The sequence below is a fragment of the Oryx dammah genome, unplaced genomic scaffold (genome assembly GCF_014754425.2).
Source record: "Oryx dammah isolate SB20612 unplaced genomic scaffold, SCBI_Odam_1.1 HiC_scaffold_22, whole genome shotgun sequence".
Lineage (NCBI taxonomy): Eukaryota > Metazoa > Chordata > Mammalia > Artiodactyla > Bovidae > Oryx > Oryx dammah.
The window spans coordinates 26,667,284-26,684,440 of record NW_024070206.1 but is presented as its reverse complement, the minus strand read 5'-3'; the positions used below and the strand labels follow the sequence as shown (position 1 = coordinate 26,684,440).

The following is a 17,157-nucleotide window of genomic DNA, read 5'->3' as shown; positions in this document are numbered from 1 at the left end:
TATGCTTGGTTCCGTCAGACTTGCAGCTTGCAATGAAAATAAATAAAAATTTGTAGTATGCAGGAAGTTAATTTTCAGTCCATTTAGACTATTTCCCTGTTTTAAAAACAGTTGAGATTATGACAGTTCACAGAAAACCTTGTTTAACGTAGCTGAATCGAAATCATCATGGCACCAAAGGTTCCCATGATCTTTGTGGATTTGGGAGGCCAAGAATTCACCTTTCCCTTGCTGAAGTCTCAGGAATTGTTCCCTTTTTCACTTAGCAGAGAAAGAATAGTGTACGTTAGCCCTTAACTTCCTGCTGCAGCATCAGCAATGGACAGTAATTATGAAATGAACTCAGCTATTATGGAAACAGTTACAAATTAGGTGTTCCTCTTAAGATCTCCCTGTCTAGTTGAGATTGCAAGAGATGATTCTTTTTAATTTTGAAGAAATAGATCATGTAGGTTTGCCAGTATTAGTGAAATATCCTTGTTATATATCATATTGCCTTCAGGTACAGTACATATATTGTACTAAGCTGTAAAACTGACTACAGAGGGAAAAGGGGAAATAAAGTTTTCTGGAAATTAAGAAATGACACCACTGCAGATACTGACATTGCTGTCTGGAGAAGCTGCAGGAGCAGCGTCACCTTGAGAGACTCTATTAACAGTTAGTTATACACTGGGAAATAAGGAACTTCCTCCTCCTCATAAGTAAATGTGACATGATTATTGTTTTCCTGTTGCAAGAGAAGCTTGCAAGACAGAGATGAGTAGAGTGAGATGATAAGTGACTGCTTTGAAAAATTGTTTTTTATTCAAATTATGCTCTCAGTAAAGTTTCAGAAGGCGGGAAACATACGTTTACAATTGTAAATCAGAGAAAATTTAAAAAGAGAACTACAGAAACTACCAAGTAATATCTTTCTGTTGCTTCTTTTTCAAAGTGAAGCTATGCATAAATAATTCCAGAGTAACTATACAATAATTCACTGTGAAAAGTAGGGAAGACATAATTCCTTTTGCTTATTGAAAGTTGGTATTAATTAGGAGAGGAGGCAGTCTAGTCAGCAAGCATTGACCACCTGCTTTATCCTGAGCACAGCTCTATTTCAGACACTAGGAAAACAGCTCATAGTCTAGTGGAATTGAGGCGTCCACAGCAGTGGCATTTTTTATATTATACTTCCTTACTATAACTGTTTATGGAAAAAGCAAGTAAGATGAATTGTGTCATTGATTTAAATCAAATGAACTGCATGTTTAAAGAATTTCTATAAATAGGTAGTATTATCAGTAGTATTGTTACCATTTCTGTATCTTTTTTTTTTTACCGATGGTTTGCTACAGTCTACTTAGATTTAATGTACTTGAGCATTTTGAGAGCTTTCCCTAATCCTAAAAGCTCCTATTTTGTGCTTACTGTAAAAAAAGAAACAAAAATTGAAGTCTATAGAACTTACTGTTCTCTTCTTCCCTTTCTCTCTTCCTACCCCTTCTTTACTTCCCACCCCTAAAATACCAAGAATACTTCTATTCTGAACTGACCTCTCTGACCTGCCAAGATTTTAAAAATTATATAACAGTTATAGTTCTTTTTAATTTTCTTTTGCCTCTCTAATTTTCTTTGGCAAGACTTCTTGCTGTTTTGCAAATAATAGTTCTTTTGGTAGTTTTACCACTTACATGTCTGCAAGTTATAATGACAGTCTTCATCATCTGTTCCTTGGTCGTGTGGGAGCAGGGTACAAATACAAAACAGCTTGATTTTTGGCAGAATTTCCATAAGCTTCCTGATCTTACTCTTAATTTAGAGGCACTAAGTATTAAGACTGTAAAATTACTTTTTCTGCTCATTTGGGATAGAATGGAAGAAATGACAGATTAAAGACAAGAAGAAATGAGAAGACCTAAATGGCTTTCTGCAGGTCACACTGCTGGCAAATGACAACGTCAGAACCCAAGTCTCAGTCTGTTTGACTCCAACATCTTTGATCTTGTGAAATACCATGTACCATTTAAGGATTTCTACTATTCAGTATTATATAGATGAGAAATGCAGGGGATTGGCACTTGTTGGCAGTTAAATTTTAGGGAAAACAAAATTATAACAGTTATTACATATAATAACATTAATAATGCTGTCTTACATATAACATGTGGTTACTTGAAAAACTTTGCCATTCATGATCTCATTTCAGATAAGATATTGCCATTACTTAATCCACCTTTTAGTTGATGGGAGACACTTATGGTAAACTGTGGTAACTGTCAAAACATGTGATGAGTTTTCAGTTTAGTTAAAAGCAAACACAATTAATTGTATGCACATATGTGCTACTTTAGGTTCTGTTTTTCCATCAGGTCTGGTGTCCTCTCTTAGGATTTTATATTTTCATGAAAAAGATAATCAATATAGGCTTCGTGGATAAAAAATTTAGGAGCTAGCAAGTTTTAGGGTCTTAGAAGTTTAGACTGCCTCAGCATTATGTTGGGTTCTTTTTAAAAAAATAAACTTTAAGAAAGATTCTCTCTTATTTTCATAAAGGATAAATATCTTAAAATTTACCATTGTAACCATTTTTAAGTACACAGTTCAGTAGTATTAACCACCTTCAGATTGCTGTGTAACCACATCACCGTCCATTTTCAGAACTTTTCTATCACCCCAAACTAAGTCTCTGTAACACAATAAAGCTTAAATCTCCATTCTTTCTTTAGCCCAAACCCCAGTGGCCACTGTTCTGCTTTATGAATTTGACTTTTCTTGCTGCTTCAAACAAGTGAATTCATACATTCTTTATCTTTTTGAGACTGACATTTCACTAGCTTGTCTTCAGGATTCATCCATATTATAGCCTGCATCAGAATTTCATTCCATTTTAAGGCTGAATAATATTCCATTGTGTTTATACCACTTTAAAAAAAAATCCATTCTTCTATTGACTGATACTTCAGAATGCTTGTCCTTTTAGCTATGATGAGTAATATTTCTCTGGTCATTGGTATACAAATATCTGTCAGAGTCATTGCTTTCCATTCTTTTGAGTTAATTTCTGTATATAGTGTAAGATAAGAATCCAACTTCATTCTTTTGTGTATAGATGTCCAGTTTTCCCAGCACCATTTGTTGAAATGACTGTCCTTTTTTCCTTGAATAGTGTTGGTACCCTTATCAAAAAGCATTTGAACATATAATGTGAGGGTTTAATCTCTGAGCTCTTTATGATACTCCATTGATCTATATACCTGTCTTTATGCCAGTACTACACAGTTTGGATTGTGGTAGCTTTGTAGTAGCTTTTGAAATCAGAAAATCTTAATTTTCCAACTTTGTTCTTCTTTTTCAAGATTGTTTTGATTATGGACATACCTAGCTTTATTGCACTTCACAGATAGCTGCAGTTTTTTACAAATTGAAGATCTGTGGCAACACTGTGTGGTCAGATGATGGTTAGCATTTTTTAGCAGTAAAATATTTTTTCGTTAAGGCCTTAATTTTAAATTAGGTTTTTAATTTTTAAAGTTTTTAAAACATAATGCTGCTGTCGCACACATAACAGACTACATTATAGTGTTAAAATAACTTCTATGCACACTGGGGAGCCAGAAAAGGTTACATGACTCACCTTATTCCACTGTTTGCTTTATTGCTCTGATCTGAAGTGGAGCTCACAATATTTGTAAGGTATGCCTGTATTTGGCATCCCTTGAGATTCCATATGAACTTTAGAATGGGTTTTCCCATTCCTGGAAAAGAAAGACAGTGGAATTTTTAGAGCAGTTACTGAATGTGTTTCCAGTTAGGCTGCCTTTTATTTTCTTTTCTTGCGTGTTGGCTCTGACTAGAACTTTCGGCATGTTGTTGAATAGCAGCAGTGAAATTGCGCATCCTTCCTTGTCTTGTTCCTGATCGTTGGGGAAAAGCTTTCAGTCTTTGCCTGTTGCATATGATGTGGGCCGCGGATTTTTCAATAGTGCCCTTTATTATATTGAGGAAGTTCCCTTCTATGCCTTGTTGACTGAATATTTTTATCATGAAAGTGTGTTGGATTTTGTAAAGCGCCATTTCTGTGTTATTTGAAATAATCATGCGGGTTTTTTTCTTCATGCTATTAATGTGATGTATTACACTGATTAACTTTCATGTGGTGAGCCACTCTGAAACATATCCCACTTGATCATAGTTTATAACCCTCTTAATATGTGGCTACATTCAATTTGTTAGTATTTTGTTAAAGATTTTTGCATCAGGGGATATTGGTTTGTATGTTTTTCTTGTGGTGTTTTGGTTGGCTTTGGTATCAGAGTAATTCTGGCTTCATGGGATGAATTAGGAAATGTTTTATCCTCTTCTGTCTTTGGAAAACTGTGAGGATTGGCATTAATTCTTCTTTATGTGTTTGATGGAATTCAGTTGTGAAACCATCTTGTCTTGGGCTTTTTGTTGAGACATTTTTTGTTGTTGATTAAATCTCTTACCATAGGTCTTTTCGAATTTTCTTTTACAAGTAAGTTTTGATAGTTTGTGTTTCTGCAATTGGTCATTTCATCTCAGTTATCTGTTGGTGTACAATTGTTCATAGTTTTTTAATTTTATCCCTTTGATTTGTAGAAGCTTGATAATTATGTCCCCACTTTAATTTCTGATTTTAGTTGTTCATGTCTCTTCTCCTTTTTTCTTATTGAAGTAAAAGATTTGCCAATTTGATTGATCTTTTTAAAGAACCAATTATTTGTTAATTTTCATGGTTCATTTTCTGTTACATATTTTATTTACTTGCATTTTGATGTGTATTTTTTCTTTCCTTCCTCTAGCTTTGGGCTTGATTTACTCTTTTTTCTAGTTTCTTAGAGTGTCAGTCTGGGTTGTTGATTTGAGATGCTTTTTAAATATAACATAGGCATTTACAAATAAAGTGCTTCCCTAAGCATTGCTTTCACTGAATCCCATAAGTTTTGGTATGTTTTCATTTTCATTCATCTCAAAGCATTTTCTTTCTTTCTTTTTCATTTCTTCAGCTCATGGTTTAAGAGAATACTGTTTAATTTCCACATATTTGTGAATCTTCTAATTTTCCTTCTATTATTGACTTCTTGTTTCATTCCATTGTGGTTGGAGAAAATGCTTTGTATAATTTCAGCCTCTTTAAATTTACTGTATTTTGAACTAACATACAGTTTGTCATGGAAAAGTCCCATGTGCATCTGAGAAAAATGTGTATTCTGCTACTGGTGTTGGGGTGTGCTTTATTTTTCTGTTGTATCTATTTGGTTTACAGTATTATTTAAGTCTTTCATTTTCTTATTTATCTTCTGTTTGGATTTTTTGTTCACTATTAAAAGTGGGTTATTGAAGACACTCTTAGAACTGTTTCCTTTATGTCATTTATATGTGTATATGTGTATCTTTGGAATTGTTGTTGTATGCACATATGTTTATCATTGTTGTATCTTCTTCATAAAATTGACCCTTTTATCAGTATACAGTGTCTTCACCTCACACTGATCAGAATGGCCATCATCAGAAAAAGTCTGCAGATAACAAATGCTGGAAAGGATGTGTTCTCTACCCACCAGATGTCAGCAACATCCCCCCACCCCCGAGTTGTGACAACAAAAATTATGCACCCAGACATTTCTGACATTCAGACATTGCTGAATATCTCTGAGGGGCCAAAATTGTCCCTAATTGGGAACTTCAGACATTACTGAATATCCCTGAGGGCCCAAACTTGTCCCTGATTGAGAACTGCTGTTTTAAGGTTAAATTTGTGCTGAGAGGATGTACTACATAAGGAATGACAATCCTTTTTTCCCCTCTTTCCACAAATTAGGCAGTTAATGTCAGGAAGCTAGAATCGTCTAGTTGGGCAGTTTTCTTGGCCATTAAGGAAAGAAAATGGTGGAAAAGCTCTTTTCCTGTTACACTGTTAGAACGGCAGCTTCTTTTGATTGAATGTGTTGTTTCATTCCCAAATTTATCTGATAGGTCACGGTATCTGAGATGCACAACAGTAGTTCCTACTTGCCTGGAATACCCAGATGATTTAGTAGAGCAATAATTCAAATTATGTGTGAAATTAAGATTGTAACGTCAGTTACTTCTGTTTGCTCTTCTTCATCTTTTTCTCTTAGGGAACATGAAATGATTGTATGTAAAATAATTATTGAATGTTTTGATGATAATATTTCAGTTATGTTTTATTATACTCCTATATCTTTAAACTAGAAAATGTTTTTCCAAATATTTATTTTTATATGTACTTTCTGTAGCATATTTAAGCTCCAAAAGAAGACAGTGGCTGTAGTAGTTTCATATGATATTTTCTATGTTGTGAAGATTTGCATTGTCACATACACTTTTATTTTAAGTGTATGTGGGTCTTGTTTCCCATCAAGTTTAGAACTCCTGAAGAAGATTCTTTGTTGAGGTTTTGTATCCCTGTTCTCTTTTCCCAACAGCCATTTTATAAGACTTACCTGAGTTGTCCCTAATCACTTAATTCAAGGAAGATAACTATTGGTAGTCTGAAAATATAATTCAAAATACTTTGCTCCTATTCAGTATATCATAATAATAACCAATAATGGAAAAGAATCTGAAAATATAATTCAAAATACTTTGCCCCTATTCAGTATATCGTAATAATAACCAATAATGGAAAAGAATCTGGGGAAAAAAATAAAAATACACACAAACACATATAAGTGAATCACTTAGCTTTACACCTGAAACACAATATTATAAATCAATTAATTGAAAAAAAGAAAACAAAACTTGGCTCTTGGAGAGCTATCGAGCTGGTGGGGAGGGGAATACTGATTATCTAGATTCTAGATAAGTAAAAATATTTCAGTAACAAATTATTAACTATATCCAAGACTGCTAAGAGAGGTAACTGATTTCTAGTTTGCTATAGAGCAGATTAACAAGTGAAATACTGTTGCTAACCAACTTTAAGTGCAATTTGTTTTGCCCTGTAGTTTCTGAACAGTCTTTTCTATAGTCCTAATTGCTTTTGCACATCTTATACTACAGTGTATTTTAAAACAAACCATAATAATACTTGACTTGTAATACTCAAATTAAACTTGAGGTATATATGATAATTATCATAATTATTTTTGAAGATAATTGATTTACAGAATTATATAATCCATGATCTGTAGCTGCTGATTAATAATCCTAGTAAAGCTTATTGTAATAGAATTCAGCCCATTTAGAATTTGTGGTTCACAAGTTATTTATATGTAGGAAATCATTAGTAGTTAGTGCAAAATCATTGCTTCACTTGATATTAAATTTGAAATGAACTAATTTTGTTTCTGTTTTTAGCTGTAGCACCAGTTGTACCTGATTTAAGTAGTGACATAGACACAAGTAACTTTGATGACTTGGAAGAAGATAAAGGAGATGAAGAAACATTCCCTATACCTAAAGCTTTTGTTGGCAATCAGCTACCTTTTGTAGGATTTACATATTATAGCAATCGTAGGTAAGTATGCTACACATTGGTTTTGGGAGTAGGCACTGATTTTGTTGTAGTCGTATTATTTTCTTAGGGATATCTAAAATTTACCTTAGAATATTTAAAGTAGATTTAATGGTGTATAAAAATATATATTAATATATCACATTCACCAATTAATTATATTTCCAGGATTTCGTATTTAGTATCTTTCAAACTCATCCATGCTCAGGATATTGTTTCTCAGAAATTCTTTGGTGAATAACTTAATGTTTCTTCACATTACAGCTATTAATAGTTCAAGAGATTCTGTTACTATTGATATTTTGCTTAATCCTGTTATCCAAAGAGTCCTGGTTTTATAAGGCATTTTTAAACAGTATGTAGTCTTCTAGCATTATCACTATATTGATGTTAGAAAAGGCCTATAGTTTTCAATTCTTCAAAAAATTAAGTGATTCCTCCCTAAAACTTCTCAGTGAATTCACCATATTTTACATTATAAGGCCTTGTGACCTTAGGCAAATAGCTTTGATCTTTTATACGTTCATTTCCTCAAAAATAGGGATGATGGGGATAATAATTGTGTCTCAGGGTTGTTGTAGGGGTTAAATGAATCAAAACAGTAAAACACTTAGAGCAATGCTCTGCATGGCATAAGCACTCAGTGTTAGTTGTTATTATCATTAGTATGAGCCAATGTTAGCTTTAGCTTTTCTAGTGGACTTCAGATACAAGTGAAATGTTATTTTTATATGCTGGGCATTCATTCAACAGACACATTTGACAGTCTACTCTTCGTCAGGTATAAGGATTAATAAGATACAGAGTCTTCTCTTGAGATGTTCATATCCTAGTGAGAAAATGGATGAGTTGTACAATGTAGGTTGGCGAATACTACACAACAGAAATCTAAATAAAATGCTACACCAGTATATAAAAGTGAACTGAACTATGTGGCAGCATCAACTGGGTATGTCAAATCTGCTTGATCAATTTATTTTAGAATATGTACTTCTAGTCAAATTATACTCCATTCAAATGGTAGTAGACATTTGAATTTCTTGGAGTAACGATTAAATTTGAGGTTATTATAGCTCACTTTCTTTTAAAGTGAAACATCTTGTCATTTTAGTCAAAACTTTTAATAAGAGGTTAATTCAGGTCAAGTTTAGAAAATAGGAATTCAGTTTAGTCCTGTGTTATGCAATTTCTCCAGTAATCCAACTATAAGACAATAATTTTGTTCTTTTGATGCTAGAATACTTTCTCTGTATCATCAGACAAGTAGGTAATACTTGAGTTTTGACCCCTAGAAAAAGACAGTACTTTAATCTCTTTTCCCTCCCTAATACTCTATGACTGTAATATTGGAACTATTTTATATTGAAATGCACAGAGACCCTGTAAAGTGGTATGTTTGTTTCAGCATTCTTTCTTTTTTTTCTCTTTTAAAAATTTTATATTTTTATCAATTATTCTGTCTTGAGTGTTCTGAAACACTCAAGATGTTGATATAAACAACCCCCTAAGTGTTTTTAGATTTTCTATAGTAGAGTTCAGCAGTTAACTACTTTTTCTACACAAAAGTGATTACTTTTTCTACACAAAGGTAATCTTGAATTAAATAGTCATTATATACACACATGCACTATTTGTACTACATTATCATACTCTAGATTATGTTCTGTGATTTTTCCTTGTATTCATGTTTCGTGAAAGTGAAGTTGCTCAGTCATGTCCAACTCTTTGTGACTCCATGGACTGTATGTAGCCCACCAGCCTCCTTTGTCCGTTAGATCCTCCAGGCAAGAATACTGGAGTGGGTTGCCATTTCCTTCTCCAGGGGATCTTCCTGATCCAGGGTTTCAACCCAGGTCTCCCTCATTGCAGGCAGACTCTACTGACTGAGCCACTAGGGAAGACCACTTCAGACCTAGCTGTGGGTTTTATGTAATATATGTGTTATTTCTGTGTTATGTTTGTAAAAATAAAGCATTAAGAACCTGCACTCAATTTTTAAAAGCAGAGTAAGTTCAAAAAATAGGCATATAGTATTTGTTACTGGTTACTACTTGATATTAAAGACTGTTTTGTTTTCTTTTAAAAACTTTTTTTCTTCTCAGATACTTGTCTTCAGCAAATCCTAACGATAACAGAACTAGCTCTAATGTGGATAAAAGCTTGGTAGGTATTTTTTTATTGTTATTTTTTTAAAAGCTGTTTTGTGGATAATGTATTTTGTATGCATGATACTAATATATATATTGTTTCCAAATGTGTAGTTAGTGAGCCTGATTTTTTTTTTTTTTTTTTTTTTTTTTAAATTTGGCCATGCCGAGTCTTAGTTGTAACATGGTGAACTCTTGGGATCTAGTTCTCTGACCAGGAATCGAACCTGGGCCCTCTGCATTGGGAGCTCAGAATCTTAACCACTGGACCACCATTTTTATAGCTTTTTTTTTTACGTACTGTCTCCTCTCCTGTTTGATTTTTTTGCCTGAATATCAAATGGGATATTATATGTGGAAGCAGTTAATAAACTACACGTTGCTACACAGGTTGACAGAGGTGGTCTTTTTAATCTTTGGAATTAGGAATTTATGATAAATCAGTGCATCAGGTTGGATCTTGACAGGAAAACAGATGGCAAATTCAGAAAGTTTAAATGAGAGTTTTTTTGTGTGTGTTATAAAATTTATGTAACACAAAATTTACCATTTTATTAACACCATTTTTAAGTAACATTAAGCACCCTCACATTGTTAGGTGGTCATCACCACTGTCGTCTCAAGAACTTTTTCTTCATCCCAGACTAAAACTTTCTACCCATTAAAGTCTGCATTCCACTCTCCCTCCAGCCCCTGATAACTGCTGTCTTTACTTTCAGTCTCTGAATTTGACTGTTCTAGTGAAATCATACAATATTTGACCTTTTGTGGTTGGCTTATCTTACTTAATGTCCTTAAGGCTCAAACATGTTGTAGACGTATCAGAATTTCATTCCTTTTTAAGGCTTAATATATTCTGTTATATCTATGTGCCACATTTTGTTTGTTCATGAAGTGAAGAGAGTTTAATGAAGAGACTGTAAATGGTGTCATGAGCAGGATCACAGGGAGCAGTAAATAAAGGGGGTAAAGCAGCCATTGACTGACAGCAGTGGGAAGCCATTGCCCCTAGTCTGAAGGACGAGGAGAGACAAATCTTGTTCCCACAGCTCAGAGAGAATGTGGAGAATCATGAAAGAGGAGCATAGAACAGAGAACACTGCCAAAGCCACACTAAGGCAAGAGGAGAGTGAGGAGAGTGGGAATTTCGTTTCTCCCAACTGATCTCCAGCTAGTGGCACCTGTTGGCTGAAACCAACTTTAAAATCATGGGAGAGAAGAGCCCACGTAATGCAGTCTGTAAATTTCATGACAAAGAAGGCAGAGGATGGATCTTCGAGCCTGAAAGGGAGAGGTGGCCAATGGAGAGTATCTAGTACAGTGAGCGTCAGCTCATTTGACCCTGAAAAGTGAATTACTATAGGAAGTAAATATTAGAAACATGAGTTCTTTTCATTGTGAGAATAGTTCATAAGAGAACGGATTTAAAAAATTTTTACTTGCTTATGTTTGAGAAGGTCCTTTTGGGTTAACTGGAAATTTTCTTAAATAAACCTGGCTGTCTTCAAACCAGTCTTTGAACTCTGTGTGCTGCAGGCTGTATTTTTAATTGAGACGAGGAATAGGCAGCGTTCATTTTTAAAAGCTGATAAAATTGTTCTCTTTCTCCTTCATGTTTCCTTTTACATTCGAGAGAGCATATGGTGGGAAGGGGAAGTGAGAAAAAAGGGAAAGAACTGTGTGGGTACCTGTTAGCTATTATGGATTTTTCTCTTTTAAATTCTCATCCCAATAAAGCTATTTGCCAAGTTATATAGCTAACTAGGGCTCAGAAGTCTTCAAAATTAAAGCACATTTGATCTGGAGAAGGTGAAAATAAGGAGCTGTTATAACTCCACTCTTACTGTATTACTTATCTGTAAGTATAGAGGTACATTAGGACTTAAATAACAATGGTAGCGTATTTTCTTTGGGTTGATCTCGTTCTGCGGTGATTGCCATAAGTTTCTGTCAGTGGCTCTTATCTTTTGCTCTGTTCAAGATCAGAGGGGAAGAAGAAAACACTTGTGTGCCTACTATTTCTGTTAACCTAGCAATGGCACCCCACTCCAGCACTCTTGCCTGGAGAATCCCACAGATGGAGGAGCCTGGTGGGCTGCCGTCTATGGGGTTGCACAGAGTCGGATACGACTGAAGCGACTTAGCAGCAGCAGAACAAAGTATAAAAGTCAACCAATTTAATTTTCAACTCTTCTCTGAAATCCGTCTAGCAGAGATGCTAGAGAACAGCTTTGCAGTTGCCAAATATGATGAATATTTTTCATTTCATATCTTATTTTTCTTTTTTGTTGCATTTGACATTGAGCACTCTGTTGTCCTCAGAACTCTAAGAACTCTCATACTCTCATTATTTCTTGCCTTTTCTCTTTCTGCCTCTGGATTTTATTTTCAGTCCTCTTTGCAGGCTCTCCTCCTGCTTCCTCCTCCCCTTAATTATTAAATGTTTCTCAGAGTACTTCTGACATTGGCTCTCTGCCCATTTTCTATAATTAATCTCATGTGTGACCAGCTTGTTTCTCTGAGCTTTAGACCTGAATCCTTTCTTTCTCTGAATGGACTTCTCTTCCGGCACAACTTTTAGACACCTCAACCTAGGCCAAAGCTGAACTCACCCTTTCTCTCTCCATCCTCTCCCCAGTAATTCTTTTTGTCATACATCTTTTGTAATGCTATTCTGTTCTTATTTCTAATCGGTTGCTGGATCATAAATTCTGCCTTCTGATTGATGTAGTAATTCATTTTCTCTTCAATTTCTACAGCTTCTTCCTTACATTAGACCTGTGTATTCTTTTTTGCCTGGACTGTCTATTAATTGATTTTTGTCTAGAATTTCTCTGCTAACTAATGTATTCACCTTCTTTATTACTGAAGTGATATTTCTAAAATGCCACCACTCTGTCATTTTCCCTTTTAAACTGTTTACGTGTTAAAGTGCCCAACTCCTTTTCTGCATACAAGGAAATAGTCCCACTTGCCTTTTCAGCTGTTATGTGACTCAGTCTCCCTGTATGTTCTGTCTTCTGGATGTGATTTCTCCCCATTATCCGATCATATTTTCTTTGTCTCTCTACTTTCGGACTCATTCATTTTGGCCAAAATGCATTCATTCTTTCACTTCCTCTGCTTGGTAAATACTTCTCTTCTTACACGTCTCATCTTAAACATTCCATCTTCCTGGCAGATGAGGTCTGTCCTCTTTGCTTGTGCAGTACACCTTATGTGTAATTTTATTTATATCTACCACATCATAATATTTTGTGTATATGTCTTTGAGTTATTATAGGTTCTTTTCCCCCTCCTGTTCCCTGTGTCCCACTATTTAACTATTAGCTTTACGAGAACTGGGACCAAATCTTTTGAATTTTTATGTTACTAGTGCCAGCCACAGCGCCTGACATATTAGTGTTAGAAGGAGGTGCTTGTTGAGTTAATAAAAATTTCAGACAAAAGGGAAAAAGGTAAGATTGGATCAGATAATTTCCTTGTGAACAGCTATAAATAAAATGGTAATATAAACTTGCTATTTTAAAATTCTCTGAATATTCTTATTAAAGTGAGTTTTTGTTGTTTTTAATTAAAGCAGGAAAATTTGCAGAAAACAATTTATAAGCTGGAAGAACAGTTACATAATGAAATGCAATTAAAAGATGAAATGGAGCAGAAGTGCAGGTGAGAATATGCTTTACATTTTTCCCATTAAAAGTTGCATAACGAATGCCTATTTGCACTTTAAATCCCTAAAAGTGGATGGAAGTAAGGCAGGGATGTAAAGATTGCCACTGATATACATACAGTGCAGACTATTCACTTAACACTGATTCACTGATTTATTCATTTTCTCTCCCATTTTAATTAGCTGACAGGGAAAATTAGTTTACATTAGATAAGATACTTTCTAAAATGTAAAAGTTTTTGAAGATTAAAATTCACTAAATTTAAAAAATTCACTAAATTTTTGATGTGAACACTCTTAATTTCCACTTTGCTTCTTTAGAACAGTATTTTTTCAGAATTTTTTTGTCCTGCGAGTCTAAATTTAATAAGAGCCAATATATTTATTAAAATGTAAAGTGATCAAGAGAACTTAAAGTAGCCTAGCATAATGCTGAGTTATTTATTACAAACTTTAACATTTTATAGTTACTGTTAGTGGTTAGTATTGAATAAATAAAAGTAGGTAATATGGAGATGAAGTATTCAAAAAATGGGATTGGTAAGACTGGCAATTTGGTGACTAGCGGAGAAGAAACTAGTAAACTGCTTGCTGCCTATAGATTAAATGGTGAAGCATTTAATACAGGCTTTTTTTAGAAAAGCACTTTAATATAATCCTGAACACGGGATTTGTAAGGAATTTCTGGGTATAAAACAGAAATAAGGAGAAGGAAATGGATAAATATTGGTTATATAAATGTTGAACAGTTTGTATAATTAAAACTAGAAGGCAAATGACACATTAGTGATAGTGATGGTAGTAGGGATCAATTTAATGAAGAAATTAAGAATGGCCAAAGTGGCCAATAATTATATGAAAATGAGTGCATGTGTGATGGGGAGGGAGGTGGTGACCTCAAATAGATTTGGGTAGGTTGCTGCTGCTGCTGCTAAGTCGCATCAGTAGTGTCTTGACTTTGTGCGACCCTGTAGACAGCAGCCCACCAGGCTCCCCCGTCCCTGGGATTCTCCAGGTAAGAACACTGGAGCAGGTTGCCATTTCCTTCTCCAGTGCATGAAAGTGAAAAGTAAAAGTGAAGTCGCTCAGTTGTGTCCGACTCTTAGCCACCCCATGGACTGCAGCCTACCAGGCTCCTCAGTCTATTGGGTAGATTAAGAGAGTCTAAATCTTGGAAGACTCTGTTTTTGAAAAGATAAGATGCTGGAATTTATCCTAAGGGTGATTGAAAGGCATTCAGTTCAGTTCAGTTGCTCAGTTGTGTTGCAGTGACCCCATGGACTGCAGCACACCAGGCTTCTCTGCCATCACCAATGCCTGGAGCTTGCTCAAATTCATGTCTATTGAGTCGATGATGCCATCCCGCCATCTCATCTTCTGTTGTCTCTTTCTCCTCCTGCCTTCGGTCTTCCCTAGCATCAAGGTCTTTCCCAATGAGTCAGTTCTTCACATCAGGTGGCCAAAATATTGGAATTTCAGCTTTACATCAGTCCTTCCAATGAATATTCAGGACTGATTTCCTTTAGGATTTGATCTCTCTAAAGCATTAAATTTATTAAACTTAAAGGAAAACAAAAGATCAAATTTGCTTTTTAAAAAGAACTCTCTGGTTAATAAGGCAGCACTTGATATTTATTCACTAAGTGAGAATGAGGGAGGAAGATGAGTCGGAGAATTCCCAGGTGGGGTCCTTGTTTGGGGATAGCAGAGAAACAGCAGATTGGTACTGTGCCAGGGGGGTGGGGCAGAGGGAATAAGTGTAGCTTTGGACATGCTGAATGAAGTATTTGGTGAGACATCCAAGTGAAGCATTGCGTATACAGATTTGAAGCGCAGAAATGTGTTTAGAGTCCAAAATATGAATTGTGATGGAGGTGATACCCTTTCAGTTTATCTCAAATTTTTGCCCAAGTTGCCAAGTTTGCTTTATATATGCCACCTTTCCCTTCATTTACTTAATCTTGCATTAAAGTTTAAATGATTGATCTTTGTTTAGTAGCAAGTATTGCCTGAGGAATTCAGGGCTCCTTAACCTAGAATCCTTGAACCTCTCCTAAAGCATCCATGCATGGAATTTAAGATCCTTAAACTTGGGGAGAATAGTGAATCTATTCTGTAACCTTTAACTGAAATTCAGCATTTTCTTTAATTATGAACATAGTAATCTATAAGTATTAGCAGTAGCTGTGAATTTTTTTTATTACCAGTAGAAATCACACAAATATTTTCCTAGAATGCAAATATTATCTCTAAATTCCATTTATGCTTATTACTACTTTAAAATTACTACTGCTAGATTATGTCATTTAATATATTAATAAAACATGTATATTAGTGAATCATACTGTTTTTAAAAGTTCATGACTGTATTTCACATTTCCTTTTAATCCTGTGTATTTTATGCTTTAAAAATATTTTTGTGAAAATGCTTCACCAGACTTGACTTCAGAAGGGTCCACGGCATACACACAAAAAAGGTTAAGAAATCTTAGCTAAATGGAAAAGTAAGGAATGTGGTGTTTCACCCCAGGCAGTAAAAAGTAAATGTATTTCTAATCTGTATTGCTTTTACTTTTACAGAACGTCAAACATAAAACTAGACAAGATAATGAAAGAATTGGATGAAGAGGTACTTTTTGTTTTCTCATCAGAAGTTGTCCTTTTTTAGAGTTTTTCCCTCTTGCAGATTGTTTTGTTTTTTGAGAATGTCACATCTGAACTTGATAGGTTGCAGTATAGAACAGGACTACAGAATCATGATGAAAGCCTCACTTTGGAGCTAAAAGTTGATGTGAAATTAGACTATGCTTTAGTTCCTTTTGTGTGGTTTTATTCTAGAACCATGCTCAAATTTTAGTACATGAATTTCAGTTTAGTGGTTCTTAATAGTTGAAGAGAGAAAGGAGCAGGAGGTGAGAAGTTGAGTCTAGAACTGTAGCAGAAAGAGACAAATAGGAAAGAAGGAAGAATACAGCTTCAAAAGGACTTACATTAACATAATTTCATATGATCAAATGGGAATTATATGAATCTTGGAATGATTTTTTTCTATCGTCACTTAGCAAGAACTTGTTACTATCAGGGAAATACTGCATGAACATTTTATGATTCAGATGTTCTTTTGCAAGTATGTAGCACATTTTTATTCCTTTTGGTTACCTTGTAAATATCTTTCCAAAGTCCTTCCTCTCACTGTTTACATCCTTTGTCCTTTTTAGATTTAATCTTCCTGATGATTTTTGTGCTGTCTTAATTTTCTCCTAAAGAACAGCATATGTCAGTGATGGTGGGTTTTTTGTTTTCTTTCCCCCCATATTCATAGCCTCAAATAAACATAGTCTGGACAGATTTATGTAATATTTTACCAAGTTGCCATTAGTCATTGTGGACTTGGCCTGGCACTGTAGTATTTAACATTAAATGTTTAAGAAATCCTTTTCGTATATCCTCCACTTTTTGTTTCATTTCTAGAACACAGATAAAAAACAAATATGCTAGGTTTAAGTTACTCGGCTTTCTAAATTCAAGGTAAAGAGGGAAATATTAATTATAAAATTAAAATTGTCCTGCTTCTATAAAGATGGAATGAAAGTCCTTTCCCCTATTTCTCCCACTAGATACAGCTTAAAAACCCTGGGCATTAAACAAAAAAAAATTAAAAAGATTATGAAAGGTGGAGGGAAGACAGACCAGCTAGAATACTTGAACCTCCAGAAATGATACAGTAATAAGTACTCTGGGTTTTTTGGGTTTTTGTTTGCTTGCAGTGTGTATTCCAAGCTGGGTGCTGGATAAGCCAGCAGTCTGGGAACACCAACAAGCACAGGTGAAAAAAGCCACTCTCTAAGTAG

At 34.7% G+C, this 17,157-nt stretch overlaps 1 protein-coding gene across 1 annotated transcript in view; it reads left to right on the top strand.

Annotated features, from left to right (window-relative positions):
* Positions 1-17,157, top strand: part of ROCK1 (Rho associated coiled-coil containing protein kinase 1) — a 125,260-nt gene that overhangs the window by 68,137 nt on the left and 39,966 nt on the right. The window contains exons 10-13 of the mRNA XM_040264706.1: positions 7,330-7,489; positions 9,589-9,649; positions 13,214-13,302; positions 15,887-15,935. Of these exons, the coding sequence (XP_040120640.1) occupies positions 7,330-7,489; positions 9,589-9,649; positions 13,214-13,302; positions 15,887-15,935 (359 nt within the window). The remainder of the gene's footprint in view (positions 1-7,329; positions 7,490-9,588; positions 9,650-13,213; positions 13,303-15,886; positions 15,936-17,157) is intronic.